At 35.9% G+C, this 22,465-nt stretch overlaps 1 protein-coding gene across 12 annotated transcripts in view; it reads right to left on the bottom strand.

Moving 5' to 3' along the window:
* Positions 1–22,465, bottom strand: part of RBMS3 (RNA binding motif single stranded interacting protein 3) — a 1,476,433-nt gene that overhangs the window by 127,192 nt on the left and 1,326,776 nt on the right. For 9 of the 12 annotated variants that reach the window (XM_034956011.3, XM_055109591.3, XM_055109592.3 and 6 more), the window contains 3 exons: positions 16,728–16,774; positions 3,529–3,625; positions 1,232–1,282 (listed from right to left, as the gene is read on the bottom strand). In XM_034956011.3, the coding sequence (XP_034811902.1) occupies positions 1,232–1,282; positions 3,529–3,625; positions 16,728–16,774 (195 nt within the window). Of the gene's footprint in view, positions 1–1,231; positions 1,283–3,528; positions 3,626–16,727; positions 16,775–20,122; positions 20,162–22,465 lie in introns of all 12 variants that reach the window. The other 3 variants (XM_057301645.2, XM_057301644.2, XM_063602227.1) reach the window with 2 other exon arrangements.

The raw sequence follows: 22,465 nt of genomic DNA, 5'->3' as shown, positions 1-22,465 counted from the left end.
AAAGTTCCTTATTTAAAGAAATAAAATGGACCCTGCTCAGATATGAAAGCCAGATTCTCTAATTTTCTGAGTTCAGGAAATGGATGTCTGCATATTTAGCTCGCTGGTCTTTAATGTATACTAACTTACTTACATTTATCTTCTAAAGGGGTTAAAATTTAGCACTGCTTCTTCCTTGTATAATGAACACATTCAGTAATAATGAGGACAATGATAATAATAATGCATAGCATGTATACTTTTTTACATTGTCTTTTACATATGATCTCTCATTTGATCCTCACAAAAGCACTATTAAGTATATAGTGTCAGAAAAGGAAACAAATGCACAGAGAGCATACCCAGAAGAGTCACCAGAGACCTTGTCACACAACTTCCAGTCTAGGGCTCTTTCCCCTGCCTCACACTCTCATGAGTGTGTTGCTATTGAAATCTCTATCTCGCACTTCTATAGAGCTAGAAACCCTGGAAGACCTAGGCAAAGATAAATGCAATCATTAGCCTTCAGTCTAGATTCTAATGTAATACGTCATACTTTTCACTTGGAATTGATGTAATATTGTGCCATAAAATGGGAAATCTAGCAAGTAGCAAGAGAATTTGAATATTTTGCAGAGAGAAAATTTCCACTATAGAAAAAGAAAACTGCTATAGTTAATTAACATGAAAATATTTACACACCTTGCCATCTATCTATATAAATTCATCTATTAGCAGACAACTACCTTCATATTTGAAATATATTGCTTCAAGTCAAAACTTGTCTATGATACTCCAAATTGTCCCTAAGGCATATCAGACTGTGGCCAAAGGAAGAAAAGCATATCAGAAAGAGAAGGGAAACAAAGAGTTTCCCTGTAGAATAAATTTAATTGTCTGGAGTTCTGAGTTCCTGCATAAAGCAGAAATTCCTCATGCATAAGAAATGGTAGACTCAGCTTGAATGGTTGATTGCTATTTCTTCTAATAAAGTTTCCAGGCACTCTCTCTCTCTCTCACTCTCTTGATTTTTCACCCTCTCTCTTTATCTGATTCTATGTCTATGTTGATCTCTAGCTATCTATTGTACATGCTTTTGTAGAATTTCAGGAACAGCTTTTTATCTGGAGAATATGGCTGCCTGAACGAGTTACATAATATAACAAAAGCTTTACCCCAAAGCTTCTATGCATTCCAAAAGCTTGTACTTGGATAATAGAAATATTAGCCTCAGGTGACTGAGAACACTTACTGTTGGTTGCATAACGTATGGCGGATGAGGCATCCATGAAGTACTCTGGACCTATGCATCAAACAGCATTTATTAGCACAAAGCAATCATAGAGAGAACTTGGTTCTTGTGTTCAGTGGAGTCACACTAGGTCATAAGAAAGTGGAGTCCACCTGACTTTACAGTTAATTCGTGCTCAAAACCAAGGGTAAAAAGGGAATTCTTGGACTTGATTAAATTGGTCCCTGAAACAAGGTAAAAGGTAAAGCAACTTCCCCTATCAGTGGAGCTGACTTCAGTGCCCACATGGCCCAGGCTGGGTCTTGGAGCATATTTTGAGGTTGATGTTGAACGCTAAAGTTTTAGGAGGCCTCAGAGACCATTTGAAGATCAGCTTTCAGGGATGTCCTGGCAAGTAATGAAGGAAGCAAGAGTTGACTGCTAAGACTTTCTCTTTTTCTGTCATCAGTTGTAACTTCAAATGCTCAAGTGATCCCATTTTAGAAATATGTCCAAGTGGTAAAAGTTGTGGTAAGAGCTAAAGAGATAAACCAAAAATTTGGGGCAGTTATTTAGGTTTAACCGAAGTTAAGCAAGTTTGTAATTATTTTTGCTCATGGTAATTGGTATAACACATAAAAATGAGTATGTCAGCCAGCCAACTATTCTTAAATGTACCATGTGTCAGCCAAATGAAAAAGTCAGCCCGTATGAGCTGAATGTCACGTGGAGAACTCAGAAGATTTTTTTTTATATACTCACACACACAGAATTGCCAAAACACTTTGGATTGAAAAAACCTGGTGAAAGGTGAGAATCAACAACATAGATCATTGCTGTAATCTCTTCTTTTGAGAAAAGGGAGCCAGAGTTAAATTCCACTTATGAGCCCTCCCAAGTAAAATCACTCTTCAGTGAATATTTTATTCATGTCACCAAAGTGCTCTACACTGTGGCTTAATGGGTGGTCTTGGCTGGAACAGAGGCCAAGATTAGAAAAAAAAAGGAAACCTACACACACACACACACACACACACACACACACACACACACACGCACATTACAACCAGGCAGGCCTGCAGGAAGAACAAAAACTGAACAGAACCTGCACATAGCCTCATGGATCCCAAGGAAAGGCAATTAAGAAATCAGCCATTCAGAGACCCTCTAATGTAATTCAAATGAAAATCTATTCCATTTGCCCACGGATATGTTTCAAGAATCTGAGTGCAGAAAAAGAAAGAAAATGGTCTGCTTTTGGGGGAATCAGTTAAGGAAAAGTGCATATAGTCTTAAGTTTGATTCTCTGACAGCTGGGATATCCTGAAATGAAGTATATAGTGACTGAACAAGGCAAAACTTCACTGAATTAATAGCATCAGTATCATTACAGTTTTACTCATTATATAACATACACCCCCACCAGCTGCAAAATTCAAGAAGCACATGCATACACACACTTGCATTCTCTCTTTCTTTCTCCCTCCAAACTTTTAAGAAATGACACTAGACACTTTCTACATGCAGCATATATATAGGCATTTTCTAATTAGAATTGGAAGAACTGTTTGAAGAACAACATTAGGTAGAGAGGAGATTAATATCACATATGTAATAACTCAGAGGAATAAAATAAGGAGTATTGTTTGAGGGAGAAGTGTGACTATTTTAATCCACCTATGTACTTGGAATTAACTGGCTATAATATCTAGTGGAGGACACACATTGAGTCTCAGACTTTCCAGCATTTCAACATGTGGAACCCCTGAGGTCTCTTTTGGTCTCTCTGGAACTGAGAATGAAATAAGAGCAGGGAATAGGAACAACTTTTTACCACTTTGATAATTTCTTCTGTTTCTTGGGAAGTATGATTTAACATCTATCTGTGTAGCTTTACCAGGACAACCATGACAAAATGAGATGACAGTGATAAAATATCCTGGAGTGAGTGAAGGAATTGCTAGAAATATGCTTTTAGAAAAGACACAATAGGGAACATGAACAAACAAAATAACAGACAACAAACAAAATAATTTCCCAGTGGTGAGAGAGCTGTATTAAGGTTGGTTGGACAGTAGCATAATCATGAAAACTCAGCAGGAAGAATGAAAAGCGTAGTGGATTTTATTATCCAGTGAATTGATGCAAACAGGCTCTTGAAAGTATAGGCTAACTCATAACTTGAGTATTATTACATTAAGATGTGATTAAAGTGTATGAGAATTTTTTTCTTTTCATTCTACTGTGTCCTTTTTGCCTCTAAATAGTGTATTACTGCAAGAAAGATATCTCCTAAGGTGCAGGTAAATCGGACATACCTGGTATGTGGAGACAGGGGAAGCAGCAATGAATGGCGTGATAGATGTCTGTGGAATCATGCGGTTGGTTGCAATACTGTACGGTGAAGAATAAAATCTGCAAACAGAAAACAAAAAGGAAGATTCACGAAGCTGCTACATGCCTGGCCTCTAATCAAATGCTATCAAGTACCTATGGGGAAGACATATTTCCACCCGCACGTTTTTCCACCAACCATTAACAAGAACGTCTAGGAGATTTACATTATTTGATTCCACTAAGAGAAATAAGTAGCTCCGAATGAAATGACTTTGAGTCATCTGATAAAATTAGCTGCACAAAATCTTTCTTATGCCAGATAAGTTTAATGCTGCCTCCCACTAGCAGGAGGAGAAAAGTCATGAGTGTTGTTTAAAAGGCTTTGAAAGAAAGACAAAATGAAAGCACCAAGCTTTACAAAAGTGACTGATGTTACAAATACAGGAACTGCATCTATGTCTTCTGTCAGGAAATAAAGACCAATTCCTAGAAAGTTATGGATATTTTGTGTTAGGCATAGGTCCATGCCCTCATGCAGAAAATACTTTCTCCATGAAAAGAGAAGCAACAGGACAATTTGTATCGAGGTTGGAATAGGAATGTTTTCTGGATTAAGTCAAGGCACTGGCAGAGACACTGAACCTATGTGATAGGCTCCTATAGACTCTATAAAAAGCACTGAATTTTCTAGTCCTCCAGAGCCCCTCGTTGAACAACTGTAGAATGCTACAAGATCAGGAATTCACAAATCAGAGGAGGGATGATTCTCCTGGAGATCTATAAAGGGTAGCTTCTGGATGTGAAAATCAGTGAAATGTCCATTTCTGCTCAGACTATACTGTAGAGTCCATGAGTTACTGAATGCTCAAATCCTTCAGCAGAATTTAAATTGTGTTTCCCCTATGTCTTACTGGTAAGCGAAAGGTTAGAGTGGCCAGCCACAGAACAGACAAAACCAGGTTGCCTGAGATGGAGTATGTCAGCGATGTGAGGATAGGTTGGAAAAATGCATGTGAGAAATAATGGTATAATTCTTTTGCTTTATTGGACTTCTAGCAAAACTCAATTACTATGGTTTTTTTTTTTAATAGTATGACTGAGCTTGGAATTTACGGGACAAAGACTTCATCCAACCTCAGGGGTCAGTGATATTTTAAATAGAGATTTGCATGAGTTGTCTTTCTAAGAAAGCATCCCATGAGACTCCCATTAAATATGGGAGGACTAGAATTCAAGGTTGTCAGGATTCGAGGAATAAATTCTTTAGGCTTATTTTCTGTAAAAGTCTTCAAGCAAAAATATAGTCTTAAATGTACTTAAATTATAGTATTAAATGTACTTTAACTCTTAACAATGATTTGATAAGATCATACTCTTTTGGGTAAAAAAAAATAGCGTGGATGAAAAAAATTGTCCCATCATACATTACATTCTTACTATCCATACTCACCAGACCCTTAAATTTATAGTTGTGATGTTTAAAAGAAGCCACTGACTATACACCTGATATAATGACAAAAAGAGATAATGCAAAGTTGTTTTTTTTTTTTAAAGACAATACTAACAGCTGACAAGGATGCACAGAAAGTGGAATTCTCATTCAATGTTAGTGGGAAAGCAAAACATTACACCCATTTTGGAAAACAGCTTTGCAGTTTCTTTTAAAGTTAAACATACACTTTCCCTATGGCCCAGCAATGCCACTTCTCCATACTAACCAAAATTAAATAAAAACTTTTGTTTATGGAAAAACTTTAATCGAAATATTTATACAGACTTTATTCATGCTTGCCCCAAACTGGAAACAACCCAAATGTCCTTCCTCTGAATTAATAAACTGTGGCACATCAATACAATGGAACACAACTTAGCAATAAAAAGAAAATAACTACTGAAACATTCAACATGATGAATCTCAAGTAAATTTTGCTAAATGGAAGACGTCAGACTCAAAAGGGTATGTACTATATAATTTCATTTATATCACACTAGGGAAAAGGCAAAACTATAGCGGGGTGGAGGAAGGGGTTGATTCCAAATGAGCACGAGGGAATTTGAGGAGGGAAGATACCTGTTCTACATCTTGATTGTGGTGGTGGTTACATGATTGTATGTGTTTGTCAGAATCATAGAACTGTACACTAAAGAGAGTGAATATACTGTATGTAAATTACATCTAATAAATCTGATTTTTTAAAAAAAGATAATTACTATGTAAGAAAACATTCATCTTTCCATTTAAAAAAATTATTGAACATTTACTGTGTCTAACAAAGACGAATAACACTCTAAAATACCCCTTTGAGTTTCTCTATTTAGTCACTTAAATTGTACTGTATTTGTGTATTAATCAGCCTAAAGCTCTCCATAGGCTTTCCATTGCAATGTGAACAAATGTTCACTCCTTGCACTGGCTAGCACAATCAGGCTATTGCCTACTTCTCTGATACTGTTTTCTTAACCCTTTCTCCATAGCTGACTAGGATTGAACCAAACTGACTTTCTTCTGTCCTGATCTCATCATTCTCACTCTCATCTCTACACTGAACTTGAAATTCTCTCTACCTAAAATGCTCATTTCTCCAAAGTTTAATAAGGCTGTCTCTTCTTCATTTCTGGTCTCACTCAACTGTCCCTTTTTCAGAGAGGGTTGTAGCTAAATTAGCAACTGCCATGTCTGTCCCAATTGTTTTCTATCCTTTTCTCTTGATATATTTGTATAGTTCTCTTATCACTATCTGAAGTGGTAATTTAAAAAATTATTTTTATATGTTATGGACTGAATGTTTGTGACCCCCTAAATTTACCTGCTGAAGCTCTAACCCCTACTGTGGTTGTCTTTGGATATGGGGTGTCTAAGGAAGTAATTGGGGTTAAATGAGGACATAAGGGTGGGGCCTTAATGAAATAGGATTAGTGTTCTTTTAAGAAGATACTTCGGACAGCTCACTCAGGCTCTCTCACACGCACACACTGAGGAAAGGCCATGTAAGGACATAACAAGATGGTAGCCCCAGGAGTTTGAGACCAGTCTGAACAACATGGTGAGACCCCATCTCTACAAAAATACAAAAATTAGCTGGGCATGGTGGTGCATGTCTGTATTCCCTTCTACTTGGGAGGTGAAGTGGGAAGATCATTTAAGTCCAGGAGATTGAGGCTACAGTGAGCCATGAATGTGCTACTGCACTCCAGCCTGGGCAAGAGTGAGACCTTTTCTCAAAAAACAAACAAACAAACAAACAAATGAAAAAGATGGCAGCCATCTACAATCAGGGGAAGAGAGCCTTTACCAGAATCGGCTACATTGATCTTGAATTTCTACCATTCAGAACTGAGGAAAGATAAATTTTTGTTGTTTAAGCCACCAAATCAATCAAGCCACTTTGTTATGGCAGCCTGAACTGACGAATACAATGTATTTATTGACATTTCTCATTCTAGAATGTCAGCTCCAAGGGGGTTGAGTGTATATCAGTATTGTTGCCTAGAACAGAGCCTGGGAGATAGTAGATACTTGATAACTCTATGTTGAATGAATGAATGAATGAATGAATGAATAAATGCAGAGCAGCTTATGGAATTCAGTAGTGATTACCATACAGGAAGATCAATACCAGGGTGGCAGGACCATAGGAGAAGGGTCCCTGAAAGAGGTAGGAAGCTGAGGAATGAGAGCCCAGAGAAGATGGTCCAATATCACATATTAAATGCTAAGTGGAAGCTTAAATAATATACCAAATTTCTAAGCATGCAGGGGCATTAGAAACTAGAAAAAAGACAGTCCTTTTCTATGAAAAATCAAGGTTTGCATTTGAAAATTCCTTCTAGGTCTTATATTTGACAGATCTTATTTGTAAGGCAGTGAACAGTATTTGGGGCTCATAATGACACGTGAGGCACCCAAGGCCACTCAATAAACAGTCTTCCTCATACGCCATGCAGTGGTTTAACTTCTGGTAGAAATCCAGGTTCAGCCTCTTATACAGACAAAGCAAACCACACATTACATTTTAGCGTGGCTGGTCGACTTTGTAAAATGCGCCAATTGGAGTATTAAAAATGAAAGCAATAAAGATTGGATTGACAGGCAAAGTTTACAGGAAATTCTATGGGGAAAACAGAGAACAGAAACATAAAGAAAGCAGCCAAGTAAATGGATACTAGTAAAAGGAACCCTTGGGGGAAAATTTAATGCATTTTTGTCCTATCTGCTCTAATCCTATCCATCAAACAAGAATTACATTTCATACTTCCCAGCAAATTCCAATACTGCCACTCAAGTCAGAGAGTCATTTAGAACTGAAAATGTTCTGGGAAGAACAGAATCGGCATACCATCTTGATCTCCTAATTCTGGTATTCTGAAATAAGCTCTTCTCAAGTCCAAACATACACCAGATGAATTTACAGGAAACCCCTGCTTAAACCATGACAGGAGAGGCTACTGTTGCATCTGAGGCTTACAGGTACCTATCTAAGGAAAATACACAAGGGCAGACTCCAAGGAGGGAACTGCAGAATGTGTTTCCAAATCTCTTAGCTTTTTTTCAGTCCCTGCCATGGTCAGGGTTTGAAAACATTTTCACACAGGCATCACATTAAAAATACATACATACATACATACATACATACATACTTCAAGCAGAGATGTCATGCTACTGGGGAACCTTCTAGGCAGAATAACAAAATAAGGTAATTCTAAACATGTGAATTTATGTTTTTGTATTTGGTAATATATGCATTATGCATTATGCCTTGCAAATGTTGTTACAGAAAATGGGAATGAGTTGCTTAACAAGTTATTTTCCTGGTAAAAGTTTACTTCTTCACCAAGATTCACAGCATTATGTATATACCAAGTGCCTCTTTTACACTGAACCCAGTGGTTCTAAGCCACAGGTGATTTTGCTCTCCAGCAGACATTTGGCAATGTCTGGAGACATTTTTTGTTATCGCAACTGGAGGAGAGGGGGGAGCTACCGGCATCTAGTGGATAAAGGCCTACGATGCTGCTAAACATGCTACAATGCATAGAACAGCTTCTATGACAAACATTACCGAGTCCTGAATGTTAGTAGCATGAAGATTGAGAAACCTTGCTGAAGCACATGAGCTAGTTACTTCTGGGGTTTCTTTCACATGAACAAAATATTAAATGCAAAGTGGATAAGAGACATTAACTAAGTATGATCCACGGAAGTCTAAGCTACCCTTTGAAAAACTTAGTATTTTCAAGAAATGCAAAGAATCATTTGGTTCTTTGTCATTAAAGGCAACTGTCCTCCAGAAATCCAGAAAATGCAAATCTAGGTCACTAATAGGACATTATTTTGCCTGCAGAAAAGTCATCTTCAGGGGATTTGGCAGTCAGTAGTAATATGGTAAAATCTTATTTCACTGACAATAAAAATAACATTAATATATCAATAACCGCAGGGTATAGTTTTTTTTTACTGTACAAAAAACAAATCCTATTTACATATTGAAATAAACAGCACTGGCTTGTGTTTCATGTCCACAGGCAATATTGTTAGGGCTGGAACCATAAATACTATCCTCAGGGTAACACAATAGTACAAGATTAATAAGGTATTGGTCATTTTTATTGTAATACCAACGTATCCTTCACATTAGATTCCTTTCCTAGTGTAATAAGATAAGGTTTCCATATTACTTAATACCAAATGCCCACATAAAGCAGCCAGCAAACCAATGCTATAGAAAACATTCTTTTTCACATCTCCCCCAAGAATATATTTTATTCAAATAAAAACAATCCAAGAGGCTTTTATACAGCAACTCCCAATGAAAAGGGCACAGGAAAGATGAGATTTTGAATATGGGAGGGAATATTTTCCACCTCCCCTACTCGTCTTTGAAAGGGATGGAATTTCACATTGGATTGCTAAAAGAGCAATAGGGCAATAGTAAAAACAAATTAGAGTTTTACCACATAGCTCTAAGAGAATGGACATTTTTATTCTTGTAAGTTAGCCTACAGTAAAAAGTACTACGATTTTTACTTTTCTGTTGTGACACAGACGCTTCCTCTCTCTACCCTTCAGAGTCCTAGAGAAAAGTGATATTGATCTAATTTTTAAGTGATAACTTGGATAGATTCAGGCAGATGACAGAACTGACATTTTCTACTGCCTAAATGCAAACAGCGCAGATTCACCATGGTGTAGTTATGAACTGTTTGTTCTTCCTTAGCTAACAATCAAGCTAACTTCGGGGGCCTTTATTTCAGTGTCATGTTTCTGTATTAACGTGAAGGTTATGAGATACAGACCATTTAACTCTTTACACAATTTAACCTACTAGCTACAACTCAGACACATACTTGCTTAAGATACTAAAAAAGCCCCATGGCTTAGTTTACTGTTACAGGATTCCATAGGATCACAAAATATGTCATTTAGCTAGGATGTGGCACCTCTCCAAGAGGAAAAGCTCATGTCACTGCACTAGCAAGAAGCCTTCCCAATTCCTCATCAGAACACAACTGCCTCTCCTCCACGGTCCCATGGAAATAATTTGCTTTATTTTTCTTTTTGAAAAAAATAAATAAAAAGGTAAACGGTGAAAGATAAGTTTCCCTCTCACCCTATTTCCCACTACTGTGTTGGCCCTTCCCAGAGAATCACCACCATGCTTTCTCGCGTACTCCTTCAGAAACATTTTATACATATGAAAGTTAATATATACATATATCTTATAGTACTTTGTGGTTTAATCGCAATAGTTTTGCATTCTATCTCCTATTAGAATTGTATATATGTCCATTGTTCCTAATATGATGTGAGCATTTTCTTTTTTCTAATTTTAGACTGTACTATAGATAGAAAGTTGAAAAAAATTGTTAAGCTTATTGACCTCAAGTGAATCAGCATTAAGCAACGTTGAACAATAATAACTGGATTGGAGTAAGTTGCAACTACATCTTTGGATACCCTGTGTTCTATGTAAAATGGGACCAGGCTGTTCTCTACAGTAATATTTATCTTTCTGTTAGGTTACTTATCTCTGAGTTATATTTGATGGCTAAATTGCATACAGCAATGCGAATGAGGAATAATATACTTTATTATGGACACTTATGTTAGGCTCCTTGGTATGTTGAGTAAGTTGTTTAAATCAGCTTCCACACCTCTAAAAGGCATGTCCCAATGTTAACTCAAGAAACAGTATATATTTGTGTGACATCTCACATGCATAGAAATGGTTGTTCTACTGGTGTCCTACTCCTGGGAATGTTACCATATAAAGGTAATGAAACCAAAGATAAGCAAAACAGTTGAAAAATAATTTCTATAAAGCAGTATCAAATAAATAAGATCAATTAGCTATAATCCTCCTATTTCTTTAATTTCTGAATGTAAAATTTCTATCTCCTTGTTGCCAACAACACAATGGATAGTCCAAGCCTTCCAAAACTCCATCTTTCACTCAGGACAGAGAAACTCATGGGTAGTTTGGCTGCTTTGGGTGAAACTAGAGGTAATATTTTAGGAGAATTAGGTTAAGATGTTACATGGGGACAGACTGACTTGATGGCTGGGGAGGAGGATGGTTTCTCTGATGTCAACTTGCTGGAGCCAAGCAGATGTCATCTGTCACATTTCCTAGTCCTGATTTAGCATTCACAATACTGGGTTAAACAGTCTATGAAAATGAATAAGATATGGTGCCTGTCTTCATTGAGTTATATTCTAGCAGGGAACTATTATCGATATGGGTATCAAGAAGTACACAATAAAAAAGACTAATTGTCAAACTTATCATGGAAAGGCCAAACATAGGGCAACAATAATGTCAACATTTACATTGATGATTATCTTGTACCACACCAGGTTCCTTTAATCTTTACAAAGTCTTATGAAAGGTACTGATATTATTATCTTTATTTCACAGAGGAAGAAACTAAAGTATGGACAATAGGTCCATAATTGCACACCTGGTAAATGACAGAGTTTGGATGCATCCCTGGGCAGGATGATTCTGAAGTTTTCACTCTTAACCATTGCTTAAACTGTTTTTCTTATGACTAATAGCATAACTAGCTCTGCCTGGTATGATTTAATGATGTTCTTGAAATGAAAACAATATTTTTAAAAAGTATATTATTACGTAGTTACTGATACCCATATCTATATGGTGTGTGTGCATGTGTATGTGTGTGGTGGTGGGGCCATGGGGAGTGAGTTTTACCATATGGGAACTCAGGCAGACAGAATTCCACGTTCAACAAGACACAGAAGTACAAAGTAGCATGGGATGTTCCAAGAATCACAGACGGTCCAGTTCAGTTGCAGTAACCAAATTATGAAGTTCTGTTCGTACTATCTGGGGAAGTTTGAGTGTTGTTCTGTAGTTAGTAAAGGCCACGTAATACTTTAAACCAGGTAGGTAGGTGATTTCTGTAGTTACATTTGCTTAAAAATTATTCAAAAATTAATGTGAAAATTGTTCGTGGGGGGAGGTATATTAAAGGGAGTAAAAAGCTTAGTGTAGGTAGGAAATGGTAATGAATAAATTCAACCAGTGGCACGGAGGAAGGGCTAGGTTGAAGATATACATCGGATATAGATTGCACATCTTAATGATTAGTTTTATTGTGAAGAATGTAGGATAAGAAAGAGTCCTGAGGAGTGGAGATCATAACCTAAATGGATTTAGAGAATTTAAAACAGAGGAAAACAAAATTTGATATGTGCGTTTTGTTTGAATTTGTGTAGTTTGTATTACAAAATATTGATGAGGATAATGACCTCAGTTTGGGACAATGACATAGTAGCAGTACCTAGTAAGCTAGAACCACAGGTCATTGATCTCTGAAGCTAGTTACACACTTGAAGTATAGACTTGGGAGTCTTACTTTCCAGAAAGCAAGAGAGGTAGACGAGAGCAACTAGAGAGAAGAAAGAAAGTGAGAAAAGACCAGAGTAAGATTAGTAAAAGTGGGTAAGATTATTTGGTGCACAGGAAGTACTAAAGAGAGGGACTGGTGCTACCATTAGCAGCAAGACAAGAAAATAAAGTGAGGAAAGATAATATGCCCAATTTCAATGGACTAAAATTATTTATTACATGATATTAGAGATATGAGATTAGATAATATAATATGAGATAACATAATAGTATATAAAATCTCTTGATTTGGATATCTTTAGCATCTTAACTAAAATTTGTTTCTTGAGGAAAATATTCATTGTTGTAAATATCTAAGTGGGTAGTGGCAGAGGGTGAACCATTTTTGCAACTGTTCAAATAGTTTAAAGGATACAATGTTATATTGTTAATATAAGGTATAAATAAAGACATTTCATATTTCAGGTGATTTAAGGTTAACAGATGTACCTGCAGCAACTCCAATAGGGTCCAGGAGTGGTAACCTGAAATATGAGGTGGAGATTTTGAGAAAAAAAGAGAAATGTTCACTGTGTTCTAGGCTGTCCTCACTGCCTTGAAAATTGCACTGCCCAAAGTTCACCTTTGATTTCTCAGATTAGCAGTTGAAACCTCGATTTATTTTCTATGTCGATTTGTAACAATTAAGGGTGAGTATTTGGGAAATTATGTCTTTGTAGAATTTTAAATTGCACGTTAGAGAATGACTGACTAAAATCATGCACAACAAGTTATCATTCCCTAACTTCAGTTCCACATTTACCACTGACTCTTGATCTTTTTTTGTCTTAATGAGTCTTAGTTTGTTTTAGTGAGACTTAGTGAGTCTTAGTGAGACATTAATCAGGCATGTTTGAAATTGAGCATATCATCTACATTAGTCTGTTTTCATACCACTATAAAGAACTGCCTGAAACTGGGTAATTTATAAAGGAATAGAGGTTTAATTGACTCACAGTTCAGCACGGTTGGGGAGGCCTCAGGAAATGTACAGTCATGGCAGAAGGTGAAGGGGAAGCAAGATACCTTCTCCACAAGGCAGCAGGAAGGAATCAGTGCCAAGCAAAGGGGGATGAGCCTCTTATAAAACCATCAGATCTTGTGAGAACTCACTATCATGAGAATAGCATGGGGGAAACCACCCTCATGATTCGATTACCTCCACCTGGTTTCTCTCTTGACACATGGGGATTATGAGGATAACAATTAGAGATGAGATTTGGGTGGGGACACAAAGCCTAACCATATCATCATCTTTCTTCACTTTATTTCCTTGTCTTTCTGCTGATGGTACAGGGTCACTTTTGTTTCTCTCTTTTGCCATCAAATATAACATCCAACTTCGGTTGGTCATTACATGTTGTCAGAGCTCAGCTCAAGGAATCGCTTGTTTAGAGAAGTTTTAACCACTCAAGCAAGACTAGACAATTCATAACACCCTGCAGTTCACCAATGGGTGCTTATGGTATATAAGTAATAAAATACTTTTAATGTTGATTTCCTTTGCTACTATGTAGATGAGTAAAGACTGGGTGTGTCTTATTCACCAGTATGTCCCCAGCCCTTGATGGAGAACCCTGAATGTAGGATTCTTTGATGGCCACTTGCTTAATGCATGATTGAAAAGTTTCTTCAGGTTGTCTCTCCTTCTGGTTTCTTTCTTCCATTCATACATTGGCCACTCCAGAACAAACTCTTACACTTCTATAACTGTACTATTTTAATATCCTCTTAATGATGCTTCCTACTAAGAGGATTTTCCTGCTCCAATATAGTCTTCATTATTTATATTACACCACTCTGTTGCTAAAAAAAAATAATAATAATTACTCCCCAGGCTTATGAAGTAAAAACCAAATACTTGAACTTCCAAATCTGACAACAAAAAAACTTTTTAAACTTATAAAATTCCTTCACAAGAAACTTTCACCCCAGTAAAACTTGTTGGCTTGTTAATCTCTACAAATTCCACTTCCATTCATACCAGTCCACTTTCTCCATAAGCATCTTTCCCTATGTCTATCCTTGATAAACTAAGTCATCCTGGATAATCTATGCCAAATCTCATTGCTTCCATATAGCCTTCCCTTTGTCCTAGCTGGACAAAGACAGCAGGCTCTATTTAGTGTTACAGACTGGCATTCGATTCCCAGCTCTACCTCGGACTACATGGCCTCATTTTCTTATCTGTAAATGGGATATTAACACTCACCCAAAAGAATATAATAAATAAATGAAATAATCCATATAAGCTATTTTGATATGACTTTTTGATTTTGCTTTGGAATCATCCAGCTGTAAAATACATTTTGGGGCAACTGAACAAAGTTGAAAAATAATCTGGATAGTAGATGATATTTTGAAATTACTACTGATTTTATTTTTTGTGATGACATTTTTATCATGTGACTAATGTCTTTATTTTTGAAGATGTAAGAAGTTAGAAATATTATGATGTTTTAATTTTACTTTGATATGGTCCAGCAAAAACTATCTTTTTAATTAAAAATGCTAAACACAATTTTAATAATTGACTACATAATTATATATAAAAGCTAATTGTTATTTTATTTCTATCCTTAACAATCTAAGTTTCATAAATGCAAAAACAAGTTATGTCTGGGTCACTGCTGCATCCCCAATCCTTGGCATAGAGCCTTGGGCAACAAGGTACTTTTCACAAGTAGATACATAGATAAATACTATAGACAGGTAGATATGTATATACATACATAATACATACTCTAGATAGGTAGATACATATGTATATATAACACACATGTGCATACATATGCATGCATGTAAAATATTATAAAATATGAATAGTTATTGAATCCAATTACTGGACATACAGGTATTTTTTGAACTATTGTTTCTATTTTCCTTTGTATAAATTTATAATTGTAATCACATGTATTCATTTGAAACCACGTGCCACTAAATTACAAAGTACTTTGAACAAAATATGTGTTCAATAAATGTCATTCCTTTCCATTATAACATCTATTTTCAGTCACTATCACTTAATATATAATGCCTTATTTTTTCCTTTTTGAGTTAATTATTTATCTCCAACTACATAATATAATTCTAGAGGACTTTCTTCTCCATATCTTTACTTCTTTCTACACACCCAGTTTATAGAATCTTGTTGGAAATAAGTAAATGCCTATTGGATATATGAGAAGATATCCTTAATTTTCACCTCTAGAGGGAAATTTTAATCAACCCAAGGACAAAGGACTATACTCCTACCCTAGTCTACCATTAATGTTTACTTTTTCATGGACGAGTAGATTGTGAGCCTCTTGAAGGAAAGGGTCTCATATCATACATTGTTTTTTTAAATCTATAGAACATAGCATTGTGCCTGGGATACTTACTGGATGTTTGTTGAATGACTGACTATATGACTGCCTGAATGAATAATATAAGAATAAGAGGTAATTATTTAAATACTTTCAATATCCCACAGATTTTCTTTAGAGGCAACTGACAAAATAGAAAATGAAGTTTAATTCATTCTACCCTCTATGTTGATCTTCAATGAGGCCTTTATAATGAGACTGAAAGACAGACAACTGAAAGCCATGGAGAATTCCAAAATAAAAGACAGTGAAAAGAAATAAGCAACCAACCAAAGAATAATTATTGTCAATTACAAGACAGCCTAAGCAAAGACATTAGGAAGTTTCAATGAAAGATATTTAGAAGTCACAGAATTTTAGAGTTGCCACACCGTGTAGTTTCACACTTGTTTTTCAGAGGAGGAAGTTTAAGCTATATGACTTGTTCTAAGTAGGTGGATACAAATTTCCAGATGCTTATGAAAATGAAGATGCAATCACCTGAGTTACCAACTTGACTTTCCTCCATTACCATTCCCCTGATCACCAGAAAGAAAGAATAAATTGACTTGGGCACACACTAAAAAGTGTTTGAAAGCTAACTCTAGAGTTATTATTCTCTCAGCCTAGCTTTACCTGTTCTCCAAAGACAGAGAAAGAGGGAGGGAGGGAGGGAGGGAGGGAGGGGGGAGAGAGAGAGACAGAGAACAGGGTTTAATGTGGGCAGAGGCATTGTGAGAATGGGAGGTCAGAATAACTTATAGGATGAAAAAAATTATAATGATGAAAAATGCTTGGTTTAAACTTTGTGTTTAAGGACGTAAAACAAAAGCAAAACAAATTTTAACATTTTTCTTTGATGTCGATTCAGAGCTCAAAGATCTATTCACAATTAAAATAGAGAAAATGTGATCTACTTACCCATTCTGTATGGCAGCTGTGGGGTCATAGGTCAAAGCCATGCCAGCCTGTATATAGGATGAAGAGGGAAGGAAACAAATCTTAACGTTTTTATTGTGGTGCCCAAAACATTTAGTACACACAAAGACTCTTATCATTACTTTCCATGATTTAAGTTTATTTTCTCCTATGTATATCTCTACCCTTACTGCCAAGACTGGCATTTTTACTATCCACAAACCAGAACATACCAGTGAGTTGGGAGTTTATATTATATATTCAGACATACCAAGAAACAATGCAGCTTGGATGATTTCCATTTTTACTTCTTAAAACATCCGCTGTCTAACCTCACATTCTTATAATTTCACACTATTGTCAAGAACACCTATTGTACACCTCATGGCATGATAAAAAAGTAAGAAAGAATCCTGCAGTTAGGATAAAAATAAAAGCTACTTAAAATGCATTCAATCTTAAAGAAGAAAATGTTTAAAAAAGTATTTATTTAAAAATAGACCATATGCCTAAGGGGTGTGTAGGTAATGAGTCCAGAGTGCTTGTTTGATATATTGCTATTTCTTATCTTAACAAGAGTGATAGAAAGGGGAGGTCATTTACATATGAAGAAAATTCTAGAACACATGGCTAATAAGGAGGTAGTTATGTTTTGTTTTTAGGAATAAGACCACCTCTGAAAAAGTACACTTCTCTATAACTGGATACAGTTTCTGAAAAGAATATAAACTTCATGAGTGCTGATTCACAGTCTACCTTGTTCCTTCATGTACATCATCACATTTGATCCTCACAACAATCCTATGAAGTAGGCAGGAGGAGTATTTTCTCCATTTTATAGATGAAGACACTGAAGCTTGGAAAGGTCAAGTGACTTGCTCAAGGTCACACATTTGGAGGCAGCACCAGATTTCAACCCAAGTCTTCTGATATGGGCTCCTTTCCATTCCTCAGCTATGACATTGGCCCAAGAATTAAATTAGACCTGAGTATCGATATCCAACAAGATGGGGAAAGTTTCTCTGTGGCCATATGGGCATACCATCCTTTGTTCACCAGGACTGTCAGCATGGTTAATACTTACAATGCTTACAATGTTGAATGGAATTTAAAACTGTCCAAGTAAGTTATCTTTAGGGTGGATTTTTTTTTCTTTTTTCGAATTTAAAACTGAATTAGATCAACATCAATGTCCTGGCTTTGATAGTGTACTATAATTACTTAAAATAGAACAATTGGGAGAAACTTAGTAAAAGGTAAACAGGACATCACTGTACATTTATTTTGTAACTTCCTGTGAGTCTATAAATTCTTCAAAATAAAAAGTTAGATAAAAAGTGGATGAGCTATGAAGAGTTTTGTAAAGGATAAGAAACCATAGACACTTTAAAGAAAACAAAATACCTTGCCTGTTTGAGTTTTTTTATTTTTCCGTTGTGGTTGAGGATGGTTTTCTTGTTGGGCTCATTGAATTCCTCAAATTTAGCTTATAATTGACATGAAAATTCTCAATCTTCTAACAGAGGGCCTGATGTACAGTATAGCCTGCTGCTTTCAAGCTTAGATTGCATGCAGTATTTCCATAAATAATAAATTTTAAATTATTATGAAGATTGGTATGAGGAACAAAAGTGTAGAGTCACATGTGAATGGAATTGGTATAAAGGGAGCATACATAAATTGAAACGGAGTTTGCAAACAGAATTGAAATGACTGTCAGAAGTTAACAGAGGTGCACTGAGAACACATGTTTAATGATAACTGCATGACCTCTTTATATTTATGAATCTCATTCATGTTAAAGAAATATGCAACTGATAATATGACAAGCTGGGGGACTGAGAAATGAGAATAGAATACGACAGCAGAAAAGAAAAAAGGTTTTTGTTTTTTTGCCATGGGAGAGGCAAAAAGATAGTGGTGTCAAGATGAACAAAGATTCTAAGTATAAATTCTTCCCAGGATGAAGGCTCTGCCACATGACTGGCTGGAGGTTGGCCTTAGGCTGAACACAGAATGGAGCTGTCTAGGACTTAGCTGAAACTCTCTGGTCTCAGGCACCGGAAAGGGCAGTCGTAAAAGCTGTCCATTTGGAATTAGATTTCTCTCTTAGGAACACTAAGCTTCTCTCCCCTAATTTATCCAAGATGCAGCACTGCAGGCAGAATAAAACAGGTGGGCTTTACATTCAATCGAGATATTATTAGTGCATGAGAGATTTAGGATGATAGTCATATCTTCAGTCTACTAATTATCTCAAATTGTTTAAGACCTGGGGACTTATAGGTAGCCTTCCCTCATCAACTGCACATTTATTTCTTTTTCCTTGTACTTATTTTCCTACGGTGCTCAAAGAGACCAATGCTCTCTAGCCCCTCCTGAATTACAAACTGTCTTGAACATTCTTTTTATGCCATGCTTGTTTGTTCTGGCCACTTAAGATAAGAATTTTTTCTTGCATTTTACTTGAATTCCTCATAGATTCTAGCTAACCAATCAATTCTAGCTAGGAATACAGTAATTATCAATGAACTCTCTTTCTTCAACACAAATTTGTTAAGGAAAAAATCTATGTTGACCTCCTTCTTCATCTTAAACCCCCATCCTATCTTTCAGAAGATGGAAAGGAATTGATGTCAGTAGGGTACAGTGGAAATCATGTTTTGAAATAAGACAGACCTGAGTTCAAGTTCTAGCTCTGTTACTTTGTAGCAGTGTGACTTTGGGCAAATTATTTAACCTATTTGAGCCTCAGTTTCCTCAATTTTTAAATGGTTTAATAATACCTACCTCATCAGATTGTTGTGAAATTTAAAAGAGATTACGTTTGTAAAGCGCCCAGCACAATGCCTGGAGACAAGACACATACATAAATATTATAATACAAAGCAATATGTGTTAAGTGCCATATGAGTGGTATGGATGGGGTGCAGATGAGAGAGGCTGGGGGTGATCAGATAGGGCATGTAGGGAAGTACAGCTGAGCAGAGCCCTGAAAGATGAGGAGAATTTCCACAGATGGAGATGAGAGGTCAAGGCCAGCTCAGGCAAAAAGGAGTACTATGGAAAAAGGTGTGTAAATAAAAATGGAAAGGTGAGTGAGCTATTTTCAGTAGAACATGTAGAGGAGAGAGTGGGAAATAAGACTCAAAAGGTAAGGATGGAGGATCTTGATTGCCCAGCTCCTCTTGGGGAGCTACTGAGTATTTCAGAGCGGGGACATTATATACTCAAAGAGTGATTGGGGAACAGGAGTTAGCATGAGCTCCCTGGAAAACAGAGGGTAAATCCAGAGGAATGAGTAACTAGAGTAGGTACCTTGGGAGAGGGAGGTGGAGAGAATCTAAGGTGAGATTTTCATTGCAAAAGGGTTGGGAATGAATACGAGATTCACCTACTTCATGATTTTGCCTAGGGACAGTCCTGCCTCTGAGTACCTTTGGCAAGAGGAGACAACAAGAGATAGTGTCAGGTCATATGCATTTGGAACATTGTGGGTAACAACACGGCATGGGTTAAGCAAAGGGTTGTTTGAACTTAACCCATTGGCTGAATATAATAGCACAATAACTAACACTTGGATACACCTGGTTTCCACTTCATGTGTAACAGGTTGTTGAGTCATAATTCTAATATGGTCTTAATGCAAACTTTGCATTCAATTTCCTTTTGTCTCTTTCCACAAAGGAAAAAAGGAAATCGATTTTGCTGCTCTGTCGAGCTACCTTTATACTAAGCTAGGACCATGAAATCATCATTATACAATCACTAAATATTATGGCATGTTTACAAACTCAAGAATCACACAAAAAGTAAAATACCTTGGAACAAAATGAAAATGTCACACCACGTATGTAGAAAAGTGATGTTTAATCGTCACTTATTTTCAAAAAGGAGTTATTAGATTCAGAAATATTTTCCATTTTTCAGGTTTCCATTGTTTGTGTAATAGAGACATTCATAGTTTATTTAAAATAAAATGGGTCATTTTTGTCATTTTTCAGCAACAGTTAAGTTTTAATTTAGTATTTCAGCCATAATAGGACACTTCAGATCTTCCAGACAGGATTTTTACTATAGGAGCTAAATATTTTAGAAGAAAAGATTTTCAATGGTATATTGGAATAATTAGGGGATTTTTATTATTAACAAATGTATCTTTATTTTTAATAAATTCATTGAGACAAATCAGTTGACTTAGGAGATAGTTATTTGATATTCTTAACTGTAAATGATTACATTATATCAAGAGGTAATAATTGTGGAAATACTGCTTAAAGAGTACACATTAGGAACCAGGCATTGCTACTTCGGAAAGATTCCCTAGACTGCAATGCTTGGTCTTAGTTGAGGAGCAGAGAATCATTGACTGTAACAAAGCCAAAATGATGATGGCCTGAATGATTTTTTTTTTTTTTAACCATTGTTGAAAGTATTTTTAGACTGCAAGATAAATGGGGATCAAAAAATTGGGGGCAGCAAAATTTATACAAACTGATACAGACTGAAGTTCCTGGACAAATAAAACATTGATATTTTAGCCTAATATTTCTCCTTTTCTTAAGGTCTGGCCTGATACATAATTGGGAAAATTACAAACAAATAATTATAAAGATTTATAGTCTTCTACAATCATAATTAAAACAACACTTTAATAAAGGTATAGAAAATGTTGAATATTTTATTAAATATTGTATACTGAATTAGCACAAGTTGAGTCCAAGAAGCTAATACACACAAATATAATATTGTTTTCTGGATGTTATATTTAAAGTGTTTATTTCTTGCAGCCAATTTTAACAATATTTACAACTGTTCACTCGTTATGATTAAAAATTCAATAAAAAATAAGTTGATTAACAATTATGTATAAAAAGGGACTTAAAATTATGATGACATAAACATCTAGGTACTGCTACTGAAGTAAAATTTCACTTAACTTTGCTCATATTTATTTGCTAGTATTTCTACTTAGAAACCTTTAGTGAACAAGTCATGATACAAAATTATGTGTACAATATGTGTTGAAAGCAAATATTTTAAATATCTCTGACTGGAAATAAAACTAAAAATGAATTTCAACAAAATGTTAAAATACTGGGGTAGTATAACAATAACTTTTTTTTTTTTGCCTTTCATGCATTGTTTTGACTTATTTTTATTTTTACTTTAAATATTTTAGACACAGGGTCTCACTCTGTTGCCCAGGTTGGAGTACAGTATAGCTCACTGTAACTTCAAACTCCTGGGCTCTAGCAATCCTCCCGCCTCAGCCTCCTCAGTAGCTGGGACTACTGGTGTGCACCATTAAGCCCAGCTAATTTTATTTAAATTTTTTTTTGTAGAGATGGGGTCTCACTGTGTTACCCAAGTTGTTTTCAAACTCCTGGCCTCAAGTGATCCTCCCGCTTTTGCCTCCCAAAGCACTGGAATTACAGGCATGACTTTTGAGTTTTAAAAGTTCTTTGTAATACTATTTCCATAATGTGGGGTGAGGGGATCCTTTAATTTATAAAGCATATTATGTCTTCTATGACTTGTCTTAAAATTTTTAAGAGGGAAAAAAGGGCATATCATTTATGAAAGTAATGTAGGTCAGAGGCCTGATTCAGAAGTAAGCTTGAAAATGTCAGGGTGCATTTAGCTTTGCTGGGTCAGTAGAATACAAAAGTAGGACAGAATGGGATCGCTACAACCAGAAGGGTCAAGGTGAGAATGTGCAGGAGGTCAGTAATAAAGAA

This window comes from Pan paniscus, chromosome 2, assembly GCF_029289425.2.
Source record: "Pan paniscus chromosome 2, NHGRI_mPanPan1-v2.0_pri, whole genome shotgun sequence".
NCBI classification, from domain to species: domain Eukaryota; kingdom Metazoa; phylum Chordata; class Mammalia; order Primates; family Hominidae; genus Pan; species Pan paniscus.
This window is presented reverse-complemented; position numbering and strand designations above follow the sequence as displayed.